The 17,036-nt window shown below is 34.9% G+C and overlaps 1 protein-coding gene across 1 annotated transcript; it reads left to right on the top strand.

Annotated features, from left to right (window-relative positions):
• Positions 1-4,214: 4,214 nt before the first annotated feature.
• On the top strand, positions 4,215-8,788 carry dusp12 (dual specificity phosphatase 12). The gene is made up of 7 exons (XM_065276125.2): positions 4,215-4,323; positions 4,536-4,795; positions 5,053-5,166; positions 5,265-5,383; positions 7,755-7,842; positions 7,948-8,131; positions 8,370-8,788. Exons 2-7 carry the CDS (start codon positions 4,542-4,544, stop codon positions 8,517-8,519), a joined length of 909 nt encoding a protein of 302 aa, XP_065132197.1. The 5' UTR covers positions 4,215-4,323; positions 4,536-4,541; the 3' UTR covers positions 8,520-8,788.
• The last annotated feature ends 8,248 nt before the right edge of the window (positions 8,789-17,036 follow it).

Here is a 17,036-nt window from a genome sequence, read left to right as displayed (position 1 = left end):
AAAAATGTATATGTGTTCAATTATATTTGACTTTTGAAATATTCTTTTAAATATGTGACTCTGAAATCTTTGTTTGGTGGGGCAGTGAAAATGTTGGCAGAGCAATTAAAAACCTAAACCACTGGGCCAATTGGGCCAGGTCAGTATAAAAAATTATTTGCGTTGAGCCCAATTGATGCTTCTAATTTTAAATAAGAGCTCTGGTAAAATCATTTGCATAAAGAACCACTATGAAGTCTGACAAGATTCAAGCTTCTAGAACGTTTTATATGTCATATATCTAATATATGTTTGTGCAAATGTAAGAAACCTCTTTGGCACTTTCAACACAAAATTGAGTTTTCCCTAAAAGTGTGGCTATGGGAAACTCACTTCTGTGAATGGACTACATTTGAGGCGAACCATATGAATAGAAAAATTAAGCTATTTCCTACAGAGCATATAGTATTAAATATTGTACATACATTTGTAAATTAGAAATATAAGTTTTCTGGGTATATTTTTGTTCTGAAAACACCATATAAAGAAAGTACAGTGAGGTCTCAGACCACATTAAAGGGATACTTCACCCAAAAATTACAAATCTGTTATCATTTACATACCCTCATGTTGTTCTAAACCTGTATGAGTTTCATTATTCTGTTGAACACAAAAGGAAGAAATGATGGTAAGCACATGGTTGGTGGTACTCATTGTATTCATAGTATTTGTTTTTCCTACTATGGAAGTCAAATGGTACCGTCAACTGTGTGGTTACCATTATTTATCAAAATAGCTTATTTTGTGTTCAACAGAAAAAAGAAACTCATACCGGTTTAGAACAACATGAGGGTGAATAAATGATGACAGAATTTTTATTTTTGGGTAAACTATCCCTTTAATGTAATCTCAGACTTCACTGTACTTTTAGTAATACTTTATTTTATGGTGTCTTTGTTACACATGCTACATGTAATTATTATAGTAATAACAGTTAATTATGCATGATTACATGCAACTAACCCAAACCCTAATCCTAACCCCAACCCTATAGTAAGTACATGTTGTTAATGATTATTACTTAGTACTTAAATGTATAATTACACTGTAACAGTGATGCCATCAAATAAAGTGCGACCATACTTTTATATGGTGTTTTCAGAACAAAAAATACCCCCAAAACTTTTATTTCTAATAATTTACAAATGTATTTACAATATTTAATACTTTATGCTACATAAAAATAGCTTCTTCTATAAGTTCTTATCTAACCTGCAAGAAAGTTTTGTGATTTTGAAAAATAAAATTTAACAAACATAATGGCATCTAAGAAATATTTACCATTCTTACTATTTTTAGGTCACTAATCAAGTTAATACATTTGTGCAAACTCTTTTGTATAAAATCTCAGACTTTCCTTAGTCTATTAAGACACCATTTATTTACTTTAGGATATTTTTTAATCATGATATCATAACATGGATCATCAACACAACATGTGCCACATTCATGTAAATCAGTCATGTTGTTATGCTGATAATATAATTAGCTGGGAAAGACCAAAAAAATAATTTGAAAGTTATAGAAAAAATACCACAAAGCATTAGGGCAACTCCATGCAAAAGTCAACCTTATCATTAAAAGTAAAGTTTTAACTCAAAGTTTTTAACCATATTGATTTCTCAGATGTCTATATTTGGTGGTTTAAATTGCCATGAAAAGTCTCTGTTACATTTTTTAAAGTTTTTTTTAAATTCTCATTTCTAATGATTAAATAAGTGCAGATATCAGAATTGTCATGTCCATAACAAGGAAATGTCACATCCATAAAGTTGTATCTTCCTCATAAATTTGCATAAAAGATATAAAAAATAAAATAAATATTAAATGTTCTTTGAAGAACCAACTTTTCTTTATTTGTTGCGTATTGCTTCTGGTTTGTGCCTTTTAATTTACAGAACAAAGTATGTTGTCTTCCAAAAAAGTATTTTTCGTCACATATTTTTGTGATGTCTGGACTCTATCATCAGGGATTTTGGAAAATGTAAACAGATAGTTCAAAAGATTGGTAATAAAGTCTTTGAGAATTTATATTTCAATTTTGATTGCAAATGTCACATGTCACCTCCATAAGGCTGAAATTGTTCAGTGTTAGACTTTTGGACCAAACATTACAGATAAATTAAATATTTTCTGCATCTGTTTTCCTATATCGTGTTTTATTTCTCATGGAATATATTAAGGCAAGGCAGAACATTCAATAATAACATATACTTTTCATTATCTAACACTCTTCTGTTGCAAGAGCAAATTATGTTTTCTAGTTGAGGTCTTAATGTCTCAAGCAAGTATGAAGGATGCTAAAGAACTGAAGTGAAGTATTTGTAGTACACAGATGCTTCTTTCCAAGAAATTCAGTTCTGTGTTTCTTTAAGATCTTAAATCCTAAATCTCTGCGTTTGTGGGTCTAGACGAATTCAAGATGCTGAGACAAATTTCTGATGCTCTTACAAAAATCAATAACCCTAATCATTATATGACAGCCAGAAGGCAAAAGACTGCATTTAGACAAAAGAAAAGATGATCAAAATATGTTTCATCTCAACTGGAATTAATAGGATATTGCTGTGATGCTCTGTAAATGCTCTGCATCTTATTCTAGGAAAGACGTACAGAAACAGGTTGGGCACGGATTCTGAGGGACCATGTGAGGTTAAGATGGACTTGTCCTGAGAGGACTAGTAAGATTAAGGCACAGGCATCTGTGTAATGTTACAGTGACTTGTTTATGTGTTATTTAACATTGCATAATATGTCATAAGATATTCTTCAGTAAAAACCTATTGTTGCCCAAAATCTCTTGCAGCTTCCTCTACAAGTTAGTGTTTAAAAACACATTTACTGTATAAAGCACAGGAAATATATTTTAATTATGCATTGTGTTACAGAAAATGTTATATAAGAGGTGTAAAACACAGACTTTGAATGACATAAGATGCAGTGGACTGAACTCCTTCACTCTTGTTTAAATGTCATAGTGTTGGCTTTCATGGATCTCATGCAGGACAACTAAAAGCTCAATGAAAAGGTAGAACTAGGTTAAGAAACATCATAGAAACTTGATATGATGTACAGAATAGTTAAAGCTCAAATCAAGCTCATGTTCTCAAGGAACTCTAGGCTGAACATATCTGACAGCAGATCTTACTACATCAGCAAAAAGGAGCAAAATATAAGTAAGTCAACAGAGAAGGTTTTCCATATGCAAGCTACTGTCAGTAGTGTCCAGGGGAAAATAATATCTGGCTGTACTTTTAAGAAATAATACAGTTATTTTTTAGAGATTTATCTATTTAAGTGTATGTATTAAATATATATTATATGTGACTCTGTACCACAAATGACCGCCAGTCATAAGTAGCACAGTAGGCCTATATTTGTGGCAAAAGCAATATACATTTTTATGCCAAAAATAATTAGGATATTATGTAAAAATCATGTTTCATTATATTTTGTAAATTTCCTAGCGTATCAAAATTAGTTTTTTTGTGAGTGGATGCATTTGCTAATGACATAATTTGCAGAACTTTAAAGACATTTTGTTAAATATTTTTTGTGCACCCTCAGATTCCAGATATATCTTGGCCAAATACTGTCCTATTCCAACATACCATATATTAATGAAATGCTTATTTAATCAGCTTTGATTTATTTTATGTATTTTTTTTTGTGGTCCAGTCACATATTGATATGGATTTTTGTTTTGATATAATCAATATCAATCTGAAGTGTTTTAACATGCTATAAAGATGTTTAATTAAGAAAATTAAATCACCTTAACAGGAATTGCAGGACTTTTATTCCTCCTGAAAAAGCAACCCTAAGAGGTAAGCTGGTTTTAGCTGGATTAGCCGGTTTAACAAGATGGTTTTTGTAGGAGGTTCTTGACCACTTTTTTAGCTGGTCAAGCTGGTCTTAGCTGGTCAGATTGTAAGACCATGCAGAGCACCAGCTTGGTCAGAAAGAAAGAGCAGCTTGATCAGCTTTACCAGGCTGGGAGGAACAGTTTAAACTACTTCAATTAATCTTAACCCAGCAAAAACCAGACAACCACCTTAGGCTGGTTTAGTTGTGTTTCTTTAAATGACCCCCCCCCCATATTTACAGCGTAAATCTAAATATTTCCTGATCTTACTCTTGACGCCTTCTAGTGGCCATTCGAAGCAATATCATATTTTTGCCCGGAACCAATACATTTATTCTTCGTTTCCACCGACCCGTTTATTTTACAGGACCACTGTATTGACAACAGTAACACGTGAGAAAAGCAAAGATCAGGCTACAGTAAGTTATTAAGATTTGATTTGAAAAAGTAAATTTATATTTAATCTCTTAATTTTAAATATTGTCAGCAATGGCGATATGCAGTAAGACAGTACATTAATACATCAGCAACCTATTGCTAAATGTATTTGCATTTCTACTTGGTGTTTGTATTATTTTTAATTTGTAATTACTTTTAATGCATTGATTAAAAATAAGGTCTTCTTACCCAGTAAATAATGATAGCAGTGGAGGCTGGACTGTATATCGGATCTGTGTCCGATCTAAAGGACGTGCAGATGTTAACAGATGCAGGTATAACGCATATACTGACCGTTGACTCGGATGAACCTGCTCTTACTGGATTTCACACGAAATTTGTCCGCGCTCTGGATGATGCATCTACAGATCTCCTTAGCAAACTGGATGACTGTGTCAGCTTCATAACGGAGGCTCAGACACAGTCTGAACTATCTGCTGTTCTGGTGCATTGGTAGGTTTAGTACTTTGCAAACACGTTTATTATAAAATATAATGTTTAGTGTAATGTTAATGTGCAAGCAAATACATGGAAACGTCATGCATTTCATATGTATTTATATGTTATTGATCATTGCTGAGCATTCTTGATGACTAACTTGATAGAAAGCATTGGAAAATTGTATACATTTTTTGTGTTTGTTGTTAATCACTTTAGTCAACAGTTGCCTTTTGTACACATCTGAAATTAAACTTATTTTTCTTCTGCAGTCATGTGGGGCAAAGTAGAAGCGCTGCTGTGGTGACAGCTTACTTAATGAAAACACAAGGCCTGAGTTTACAAGATGCATATACTAAACTACAAAACCTAAAGCCTGATGTAAAGTGAGTATGTTTTATTGCTTGTTTTCCCGCTGGAAAGTTTGTCATTAAGGTTAAAAATGTGCTCAGAGATTTGTGACACATTTCTCTTATTTTGTTAGAATGAATGAAGAGTTTATGGACCAGCTGGCTCTTTTCGAATTAATGGATTGTAAAGTAGACACCACAAATCCCTTATACAAACAGTTTAGATTAAAGAAAATTACAGAGAAATATCCAGGTAAGTATGTATAGTTCATTACTTTAACTTACCTACACTTTTGTTTAATAGATCAAAAATGTCTGGTGTGTTTTTACATTTACTTGCAACAATTTACTTGCATTTAAAGTTTTCAAGTATGTGTAAATTTTTTACACCCTTAGTGTAAGTGTTAAAGGTCCCGTTCTTTCTGATGTTTTGAAGCTTTGATTGTGTTTACAGTGCGCAATATAACTAAGTTTATTTTGAACTAAGTCTTTAAGGCGAGCATGTAGAAGAGCAGAACGCAAATGGAAAAGCGATAAGCTACAAATATCCTATGAAATGCTGTCAAACTCTCTCAGTGTTTTTCAGAAAGCTATGTCATCTGCTAAAGTATTTTTCCAATCTAATTTTGAAAAATCATCACAGCCCAAAAGCCTTATTCTCTGTTTTAAACTCTGTTTTAAATCCACCTGTAAATGTGTTTGTCAATCCCTCAGTATCACTATGTGATGGCTTCTCAAGGTTTTTTGTGAGAAGATCACTTCTCTAAGATCTCAGATACAACCATTTGCTGATGTATCACTTGAACTGTGCTATTCTTCAGCTACATGGAGTGCTTTTGACCCAGTTTCTCTTCTGTCACTCAGAGAAATTGTTGATCTTCTAAAGCCCTCCTTCTGCTCTCTTGATGTTCTCTCTCCCCATATTTTGAAGCAAACCTTTGAATCTGTTGGAGTGTGTTTGGTGTCCTTTTTTAATAAATGTCTGAGTACAGGGACTATCCCTGATTTACTAAAACAAGCTACTGTTACACCTCTCCTTAAGAAAACTTCACTTGATGATAAAGATTTCAATAGTTTTCGACCTATTTCAACACTTCCTTTTATTACAAAAATGTTGAAGAAAACGGTTCTTAATCAACTTCACACTTTTCTTAACTCTAATCAAATGTTTGAAACTTTTCAGTCTGGTTTTAAACCTCTGCACAGCACGGAATCTGCTTTATTAAAAGTGTCTAATGATATTCTGTTAGCGACTGATGCTGGTGACCCTGTGATCCTAATACTCTTAGACTTAACCTCGGCTTTCGATACAGTTGATCATAAAACTCTCTTATCCCGACTAGAATTTAATGTGGGCATCCAGGGAACTGTCCTTAGCTGGTTTAGGTCCTATTTAACAAATAGAAGTTTTTCCGTTAAACTCAGTAATTCCTCTTCCTCGCCAATCCAACTCTCCTGTGGAGTGCCGCAGGGATCTATTCTAGCTCCTATTCTCTTCTCTCTATATTTACTTCCTCTCGGCTCCATTTTCAGAAAACATTTCACTGTTATGCAGATGATACTCAAATTTATTTTCCTCTGAAACGAAACAAAGACTCGGCTGTTAATTCTCTTTTTGCATGCCTAGAGGAAGTAAAAATGTGGTTCTCTCAAAATTTCCTATTTTTAAATGAATCCAAAACCGAGGTTATTGTCTTTGGCCCCCATGATAATTTTAATTGCAGTGGCATTGCTCTGGACTATCTTCCCCCAACTTCTTCTTGCGTTAAGAATTTAGGTGTTCTCTGGGACCACAATCTCAAATTTGATAAACAAATAAATGCGCTGATTAGCTCCTGTTTTTTCCAGCTACGTCTTCTCTCTAAGGTCAGATCCTCTCTCTCTGAGAAAACCTTAGAGATCGCTGTCCATGCGCTTATTACATCGAGGTTGGATTATTGCAACTCCCTTTACTATGGCATATCCAAACATTCTATTGCCCGTCTTCAATTAGTACAGAATGCTGCTGCAAAGTTCCTCAAAAGAAAACGTAAGTTTGATCATGTTTCACCGATCCTAAAATCATTGCATTGGTTACCGGTGCATTTTAGAATTGAGTTTAAAATTCTTGTATTTGTTTTTTAAATCTATTCACAATCTGGCACCGACGCATTTGTCCGACCTTCTCCGTCCTCGTAATCCCTCACGAAACCTGAGGTCTGGTGATCAGGGACTTCTGTTTGCCCCTAGGGCACGGTTAAAGAAAAGAGGAGATAGATCTTTTGCGGTTGCTGGGCCTAGGCTGTGGAACAGTCTCCCCATTTACATTAGAACAGCTCAATCTTTAAATGCTTTTAAATCCTCTCTTAAAACATATTTTTTCTCTTTAGCTTTTAACTCAATGTGATTGCTTGCTATGGAATTGCTTTTTATTTCTGTTTTTCTTTTATTGTCTATATTGTTCAGCACTTTGGTCAGCCCTGGTTGCTGTGTTTAAACGTGCTATATAAATAAACACAAGCTTGAAACTTGAACTTGAAGTTCATGTTTCACATGTCAAAACGCGGTATTTTTCAAACAATATACTTATCTGTATACCGCTGTTTTCACTGTCCTAAAACGGGTATTGATTTTCATCAATCCAGAGCTCCAGAATGTTCCAAAAGAAGTGTTCGCTGTTGACCCTGCCCAAACCCAGAATGCAGAGGCTGTTTACAGATGTAGAAAGTGCAGGTACATTTTTTTTGCACATTTATAAACTTTCCAAAGTTCCGAACAACAAATGCGAATGGCATGAACAAATATGACATTGTTCGCATTTGTGCTCTGATCCAAAAGGCGGACACTTTTCCGCCACTCCAGCATTTTGAGTCACTGCGTGGGAGGCGGAGCTTCAGCATTCTCTCATAAAAAGACCAAGATAGTGACCCCTACACATGAAGAGCAGACACAGTGCACATCCTACTTCATAGAGCCAGTGCAGTGGATGGAGCAAGCCTTGCTGGGTGTTATGGATGGACAGGTAATACCCAACTATCTTCACACATCTGGACTGAAGCATATATTATAAAATATTTAAATAAAGATGTCTTTATTGGGTGATATTATGCTTTTTACAGATTTGATATCTGTTTTTTCTGCTAGGGAGGTCAGAGTTCAAATACTCTGTTATTATATATCTGTTATTCATTAGTTTTTGCTTTGTATCTACTGTATATGGATGCATCTTAACACAAATATATTCTTTTTTATTCTTGTAGCTTTTGTGTCCCAAGTGCAACTCAAAGCTGGGCTCCTTTAACTGGTATGGTGAACAGTGTTCATGTGGCCGCTGGGTGACACCGGCCTTCCAGATGCACAAAAACAGAGTGGATGAAATTAAATACATCAGTATATGTCCACTCAAATAACCCACAAATAATCATTTGTATGACATGCATGGGATTATTTTGTTATCGTTAAAAAGAATGGAAATGGAAAAATATTGAAGACAACAGTGTTGTAATATATGTTTAGATACATCAATATTTTTCATATATTTTATAAATACAGATTAGCACAGTGCTTTATGTGAACGCAATTTGTTTTTGCATGGAAAGCACTGATTCCATCTATCTATTTGCTTCTGATTAAATTTGTGTTGGTCCTTATTCATTTTTAAGAACTGACAAGCATTAGTGATTGTCTCTTTCAAATAAATCATTTCTTAAGTTTAATCTTTATTCAAACCAAACCTTATATTTTGAAACCTTGCACTATAACAGTAGAAGATCCTTCCACTGGGTGGCATCCTATAACCAGGATTGCAATTAAGCCTGATTGCATTGGTCCTGTCTTGACACTATACTAGCAAAAGGTCTTTGGATTTCACTGCTGATGAATCTAGTAGTTTTAGGTGACATTATGTATCTGACTTTACGCTCTACTACTAAATCAACAGTTATAGAAAAACAGGTCTTGGTGTTTGAATTGAGCCTTTTTTGCACTTATTCAAAAAGATGTTGAAGTTGCTTTCATTTTATGTAGTAATGTGTTCATAGAGAGTCACTGTGGGTGGTAATGGCATGGAGTTGTGAGATCCTGTTGTTTTTATGAGGGTCATATCCTCTATGTAATGACTTGTACTCTTTCTCTGTGAAGTGTAAAGTGTATCTTTGCTTCGGTGTGCCAGCAAGACGAGAGAGAGAGAGGCTTTATCATTTAGGAGTAGAGCAGGATTATTTTAGGAGTCAAATATAAGTTAAATATCAATGTAACTGAAATCAAGTGGTTCTTTGTGCTCCAGCTCAACCGTTGAAGTGGGCTCAGGCCAACCCAGTGGGATTGAAATCATGGTTGCAGGCTCCTTTCCCAGAATTAGCAGCTATGCTTGATTGGTTGTCATGATGAAGGTGTGGGAAAACTAAGCATCTGATTGGTTCAGAGATCTAAAACTGTTGACAGTTTGGGCTGCAATACACATTTTGTTTCAAGAGTAGTAAGTGTAAACAACTATTAGTGTTTCACAGAAATATATCAGGAAATGAGAAAAAAATCTGTTCTTCCAAATGGAATGGGCAGTGTTGCCCTTATGTTGACTGTAAAACTGGGATTGGGTGGGTGTGCGTGAGACTCGCTAAATAGAAAGACAGTGTAGTTTAGGCTGATTCACTTTAGTGCACCATACAGTGTTTAGATTTATTTAGCAAATTGCACAACTAAAAAAAAACAATTCAGAAAGTATCTTGCAACTTGACGAAACTGTAAGATTACAGACCTCTTCGTCTTAATATTTACTTGTTGGCTAAAACTTTTTTAATATGTAATTTCTGTCAATTTTGAGAAATGGACCGTTGGCACAAGTGATAAATTTATAGAACCTATTATAGATCGATTTATTGATTAATCGTTTTTTTTTACATGGTCGATTAAAAATCGTTTATCAAAGGCCACAAATCGATTTTTTTTTATGGAATAACCTGATCCTGTTTGATCAAGGAATGCGACTGTTTTGACTTTTTTCAGCATACATTTTTCATCTTGCATCAAAATTTTATTGTATTTAACATAATTGTATGCATTTGAAAATTAGAGATGGGTTCTGTGTTAATGTACCAAAGTGTACCTAAAATAAAAAAGTGCAATATACAGGTTGGTGGCTCTTAATTTCTTTTTATTAGTTACCCACTTGTAAACTTATGTTCACTGTTTTTTATATTAATAAAGTATTTGTATCAAATCTATATTCATTGAATCGAGTTGAATCCAAAAATCGGTCCGAGAATAGGAATCGAACCGAGATCGAAATCGAATCAATCCGGAACATCTGAATCGATACCCAGCCCTACTAGAAATTTTGAGTTAGAGAGGTCTGATTTTTTTTTACAGTATATCTTATAGTCAAACATACATTTCATATATGGTATAAAATGAAACTCCTTAGATTTGTAGATCATCCTAGTGCTTAGCACTAATGTAACTCGATCAATCATGCTATTTGATGTAATGCAAATTTGCAGAAGTTATTCTTTCAAACTCGCAAGCGAATGTGGCACAACATGTCAAAGATGTGCACATTAGGCATAACCCTTTTTGCTTTTATGGTAAGCTGTTATAAAAATCGTTAGCGTGTTGCATTTGTCAAAATAAAAATATAGTACTTACTTTCATAAGTACAATACCTTGACTCCAATAGCTATAGATATGCATTATATCAGAGGAAACAATAGTATCATATTTAATAATAAGAATGTGCTTACTGTTAAATTTACTGCTAATACAAACAACAAGCACTATACTGTTTCTCTGCTATATCCTGCAGAAATATAAAGTGAATGCATTTAAGTGACAACCATATGGAAATATGCTCTTTGTGTTGAACATCTGGCCAACTGCTCACACAACATCTGAGCCATTTAGATGGAATTGGGAACGTCTCATTGTCTTGTTCAGGATAAATGAGATTCAAATAGTTTTATGTCATTTAGCTTTTTGGTTGAATATGTCGGATCATGCATAAGAATGACTCTTTAGATATTCTTGTTTAGTATTTATATGGTGTTGTGCTTTGCTTGGAGCTTTTTATTAAATTAAATGAGATAATACAATTTTTTTTCCTCAAGATGTCTTTTAAAGTTGGTTTTAACATTTTTAAATCAAAACTTTTGCTCTTGTCATCAGTGGTTTCCTGTCCGTCTATTCAGCTGTATTCGTTTAAAGAGCTAATTCACAAATATGCACATTTAATTTTACTCATCTGTTAGTAGCCACTTCTGCTTTTGAATTAACAACATGTCACAAGTGACACAACCTTGGGCTATTTAAGTAGTTTCAGTTGGATAGACCTTATTTCCATGCCACGTCTTTAAATATTCCTCTTCAGAAAGGTCACGGCAGTGACACATGCTTCTTTCATCTTAAGAGACACATACTGTAAATGGCAACAAAACAGCTGTGAAAAATGTGATGCAAATGAAAGCACATATTTAATGTTATCGGTCCAGTCTTTCATGAGAAGCTACTGGATGTGAAATTTGTCTTTAAGCATCTGTGGACTGTAGGGTAGTATTGATGTCTTCCTTTGGCTTGCGATCAAGGCAGAAGTATTTAAAAAACCAAAGAGCCCATAGTACCCTGCTGAAATGATGTCCTTTAGCTAGTACTGCCAGTGGTCATATGAAGACAATAAGAAAGATGTCTATTTGCAGAGGCCCCAGCTAATGCAGGACAGCTAAAACAATTTTTATGACTTACCAATTGTGTGTGGAATCAAAAATAACACAGCAGAATTTAAAGTGTGCAACTTCATCATTGAAGTTTTTGTGAGCTTTAAATAATTTCATCCAAAAATTTCAACTGTTTATGGACTAGTGGTGAATTGATTTGAATTCACCAATTCATGGTTATGTACAATCTGCTTACACTGCAGTTACAATTAAATTAATGGGTAAGTTTTATATACTTCAATGAATAATGCCAAATCGGAAGTCATATAGGAATTTCCGAAATTTTAGTGAGATATAATTTTGATATTGTTGGTATCATCATAAATCACTCAGATCTTAAATAAAAGCACGATCAGAGGAAAAAAACACCCACAAAATTTACAGCATCTGACTCTTTGAAATCCAGATTTGTTGCTATGTTTGCTGTGGAGATAGAAGTGAGAGCTATGGAAGTAAATCTGTCTTCAAAAAGAAAAGAATTTCTTCTCTGAGGCATGCAGTCAGTTATTCAATCATTTTAGGATTTATAAATTGTTTGACATTTTCGGATACTTTTTTCTGAATATTTGTCTCTTTTGCTTGAGTGATGAATTTTGTACATTTGGCCAATCCAGATAATTGCAGCACCCCAGTTCCTATAATTCTGAAGCAAACTGTTTAGTCACAAAGACGACGTGTTTGAGGTTTTTTGTTCTGTGTTCAATTGAGGCTGGAAGCAAAAGGGGGCTTAACCCAGTAAGCAAAGGGCGGCAACCCTTTATTTACAATGGCAAATGTTTAGTTCATCTCCAAGTTAACAGCAACATCATAAAAGAATGAGTTTCCTCTCTCTGTCTTTGCAATTTGCAGTGGGTTTGACTTTTGCTGAGTATGGCTGCTCGGGCTTGCACTCGTACGTATCAGTTCTTTATTCCAATGCCAGAAATGTCATTTTTTCCAAAAGACCTCACAGATGGCCAGGCTCCCAGATTTGAAACGTTTCTTAGGAAACCAAATACAACATTGTGGTTGGAACCTAAATTGTTTTAAAGCCAGAAGCATTAGATGGCATACAAAAACTGATCCCAGAGCTGCATGAGTTGAGTGAGGTCTGTCTGCTGCAGGAGGACATTGAGGAGATCTTTTGTGGTTTTATGATGCTCTTTGTGTGCAGAGATGGACCCACTGAAACTATAATGAAGGATTGTCCTATAGACCAGTGGTTGGATTCAATTTTATATTTAAGATTTGTTCATATTCTTTTCTTATACTTAGCTTTTTTATTATGGGTTATTCTTTAGTGTTGCTTTCTATTTCAGTTTTATTGTCAATTTCACCTTGCAATTTAGTTTAGATTGCAGTGTAGTTCACTCCATTCCTTTTAGGTTGGAAAACACCACAGTTTTTCAATATTTTACTGTGTTCTTACCTCAACTTAGATGAATTAATACATACCTATCTTTTTTTTAAATGCATGCACTTAATCTTTGTACAGCGCATTGTTAATGTGTAAGCATTCAGCCTAGCCCCATTCATTCCTTAGGATCCAAACAGGGATGAATTTAGTTTTAGCCCGAGGTTGAATTGTTCAATATAGTTCTAATTTTTTATCCGCTTAAAAATCGCCACGTTTTATTTTGTGCCACCATTACTCGTGTAACTACTCATGTACCAGTCTTTAAATAGGGAAAACATGGAAGTGTTTGGTGGCTTCTAAGTTCATCCCCTGTTTGGATCCTAAGGAATGAATGGGGCTAGGCTAAATGAACACACATTCACGACACGCTGTACAAAGATTAAGTGCATGCATTGAAAAATGATAGGGATGTATTAATTTGTCTAAGTTGAGGTAAGAACATAGTAAAATATTAAACAACGGTGATGTTTTCCTTTAATTTTAGTTGTTTAGCATATTAAAGTCTTGTTGTAGTTTTAGTATTTCAGCACATAAAGCTAAATATATTAAGAGATATTATTTAAATATAACTACATTGTGTTTGTTATTACGTTGTACTAAAGGCAGGACTATTTTGACTATTTGCATACCAATCTTTTTGCTTTTAATTTTTTTTATTTTGTTCGAATTTTTCTTAATGATAAGTAATACTCCTCACTGATTTAATGAGCATTCAACTGGATAATGCATCAGATTGCCTCTATTCCAGGCTGTCCTTATGACAGCTATAACTAGGTCTTGTTAGTATCTAGAAATGTTCAACAGGCAGTGCTAATTAAACTATTTAATGACTGTAGGTCATTTGTTCCATATTGCAATGCTACAGCTGTTTATTGAAAGCTGTAATGTGATGAATTCTGGAACCTGGATATGCACATCTGTGTTAGGTTTTAATCCTGTAACCTGTGACATCTAGCAGACGCTAAGAGGACTTATTGATAACATAATAGTTTGGATTTAGTGATTCATAGAGAAAGTTAGAGTTACTTTTTACAGTCTGTCAATGTTAATAGCAACATTATTAGCTAAGTCTCTTAGCTTAAGTTTTCTATGTGGACAGCTACAAAACAGCCTCTTATGAGGTTTCATTATGGTTAGGTTACTGCTTAAGCATCTCTCTAGGTTTTGGAACAGATTTACAGATGAGCTGAATAAGATGTAACTGCCAAAGTCTATCCTCAGAGTAAGTTTGAAGATCCTGATTGCTTTAGAAAAGCGTGAATGAAAAAACATTTGTACTGTGATTTAAATTTCCAACCTTTCAACTTGACGTCAATCTCGCATTGATAGGTTTCATTAGAAATCTTACATTTCTCTAGTGTGGAAACAATCACAGAAGGACCTTAAGTCCACATGACCCAAAAATGTCAAGACCAATAGTCTCTTGATTAGAAGAATATTAATCAATGTGTGCGAGTGTTTGTGTGTGTGTGTGTGTGTGTGTGCACGGCCGGGTAATTATCACGTTGGGGGGACCAATTGTCCCCACAAAGATAGGAATACCAGTATTTTTGTGACCTTGTGGGGACATTTTGATGTCCCCATGAGGAAACAAGCTAATAAATCAAACAGAATGATGTTTCTTGAAAATCTAAGGTATCAGACAGTTTCCTGTGATGGTTGGGGTAAGGGAATGGGGCAGGTAAGGGGAATAGAATATACAGTTTGTACAGAATAAAATGCATTACGTCTATGGAATGTCCCCAAAAAACATGGAAACCAGAACGTGCGTGCGTGCGTGCGTGCGTGCGTGCGTGTGTGTGTGTGTGCGCGCGCGAGTGTGTGTGTGCGCGCGCGAGTGTGTGTGTGTGTGTGTGTGTGTGTGTGTGTGTGTGTGTGTCTAGGTTTTTATACATTGTGCAGTCCAAATGTCCCCACAATGTATAAAAAACCTTTTTAAATGTCCTCACAAATATAGTGAACATTTAAAATTGTACTTATTAAAAAAAGTTCCTAAATTGCAAAAATCATAATTTTTACTTTTATAATATATTTGTTTTTTTATTTTTTAAGTTTTGACTTAAAATTATTAAAGTTTTGCATCAAATGATTTCCATATTCCATGCTGTCTATACAGCCATAAAGGTTTCAGGTTCCAGTGCAGAGCTGCCGCCTATGTAGACAGTACCAAATCAGTCTTTTATGAGGTTCAAATCTTTCTTTTTTTGCAGTTGAATGATGTAAACTATCACAGCTTTTAATATCATTGTGTACAACTGGAGTCACAGCATATTGTTCATGAGAGACTGTATGTCTGTAGATTCTGTAATCTGTAAAATTACTGAAACCGCCTGTTGGTCATTTACTCTGACTTGTTCCATTATGCAAGCTCTAATTTAGATGTTCATGCATGGCTTTTTTCTGTAATCTGCGTCTCGAAATCAGGTCAACAGGCGTCTTTGGCATAAAGTGCAGACCCCTGAATGAAAAGAAACTGACCACATTAACAGAACCATAATTAACCTTAATTCTGTCCCCATTGCAATTCTCATAGCAAAAGCAGGGAACTTCTTAATGCAATCTGATCGTCCGTAATGAGGCTTGATAACCGCATGATACAGAGAGCATTGTTGGCTGGTATTGACTTCTGATCCTTTCACAACCCACCACAGAGGAGTCTAAGCACGTCCTCTGTGTTTTAATGAAGTCCAGCTTCTGCTCCTGTATTGAAAGAGCAGCGTAAGGGTCATGAGTTTGATTCCCAGGAAACACGCATTATGAAAAAAAATGTATAGCTTGAATGCTCTGTATTTCGCTTTGGATCGGAGAATCTGCAAAATAATATAAATATCTAAATGAATGGCTGAATGAGAGATTGCTCAGTGTTGCATATAGTCCACAGTTCTGTAAACACACTGCTTGACTTGTGCCCATATTTTCATTTCTTTCCCTTCACTAACGTGCAAAGAATCAGGGTTTGAGTTTTTGATGGATGCTCTGGAAAGTTGGACTATTGGCGCTCTGGGCTGTTTGGACTTTCCATGCGCTCAGGATTCTCGGAAGCAGGAATGCCGAGACGTCAGCTGGGAAGTGGCTCGATGAGACAAATGCATTTATATTTAGAACTAAAGCGCTCAATTCGACCCAAGTTGTTATACTGTAAGTCTTTCCTGGCTGTATCATGTTGTTATCGTTTAGTTCTGTTGTTTGTTCTCACTGATAGTCGCCAATTATTTGATTATTAATAAATCCATACAGAGTTTACCATTAGATGTAAGTTTTGTTGAGTATCCTGGTTAAATAAAAGAGTGTTTATGGTTACATCAAAGCTGAAGCTTGTGTGTTCTTTTAGAGCAGCTGTTTCAAATGGCATTGTGTAGCTTTCTCTAAAAAGTATGATGTGTTAACTTTTGACATTAATTCGGTATGCTAAACAATGTTACATTTATTTACCTTTTCATATCTGGTACACAAACACATGTGTGTCAATGTTTAAAACACACACAGAAATCCCATAGCTGGGCTCTTGTTAATGTAGAAACTTTCTTGGATGATAAAAATGTATTGATAAATGAAATCCAGATGGGACCTTTAACAGTAAACTCATTTAAAATCAGATGTATGATGGAAATACACTTTTTTTATCATGGCTTATGTCTTATATGCCTATGAACTATGATTTCCAGATCTCTCAGTGCTGAAACTGTATCAGTGAATGGTGGAGCTTAGAAACAGGAGGTGTTTCAAATTCAGTGACTATCTGATGAACGTTTCAGAACAGCTAACATTGTTTACAGCATCCTTCTAGATACACATGGCCTTATATACAGTATATAGGCCATAATCCA

The sequence above is a fragment of the Paramisgurnus dabryanus genome, chromosome 6, assembly GCF_030506205.2.
Source record: "Paramisgurnus dabryanus chromosome 6, PD_genome_1.1, whole genome shotgun sequence".
NCBI classification, from domain to species: domain Eukaryota; kingdom Metazoa; phylum Chordata; class Actinopteri; order Cypriniformes; family Cobitidae; genus Paramisgurnus; species Paramisgurnus dabryanus.
This window is presented reverse-complemented; position numbering and strand designations above follow the sequence as displayed.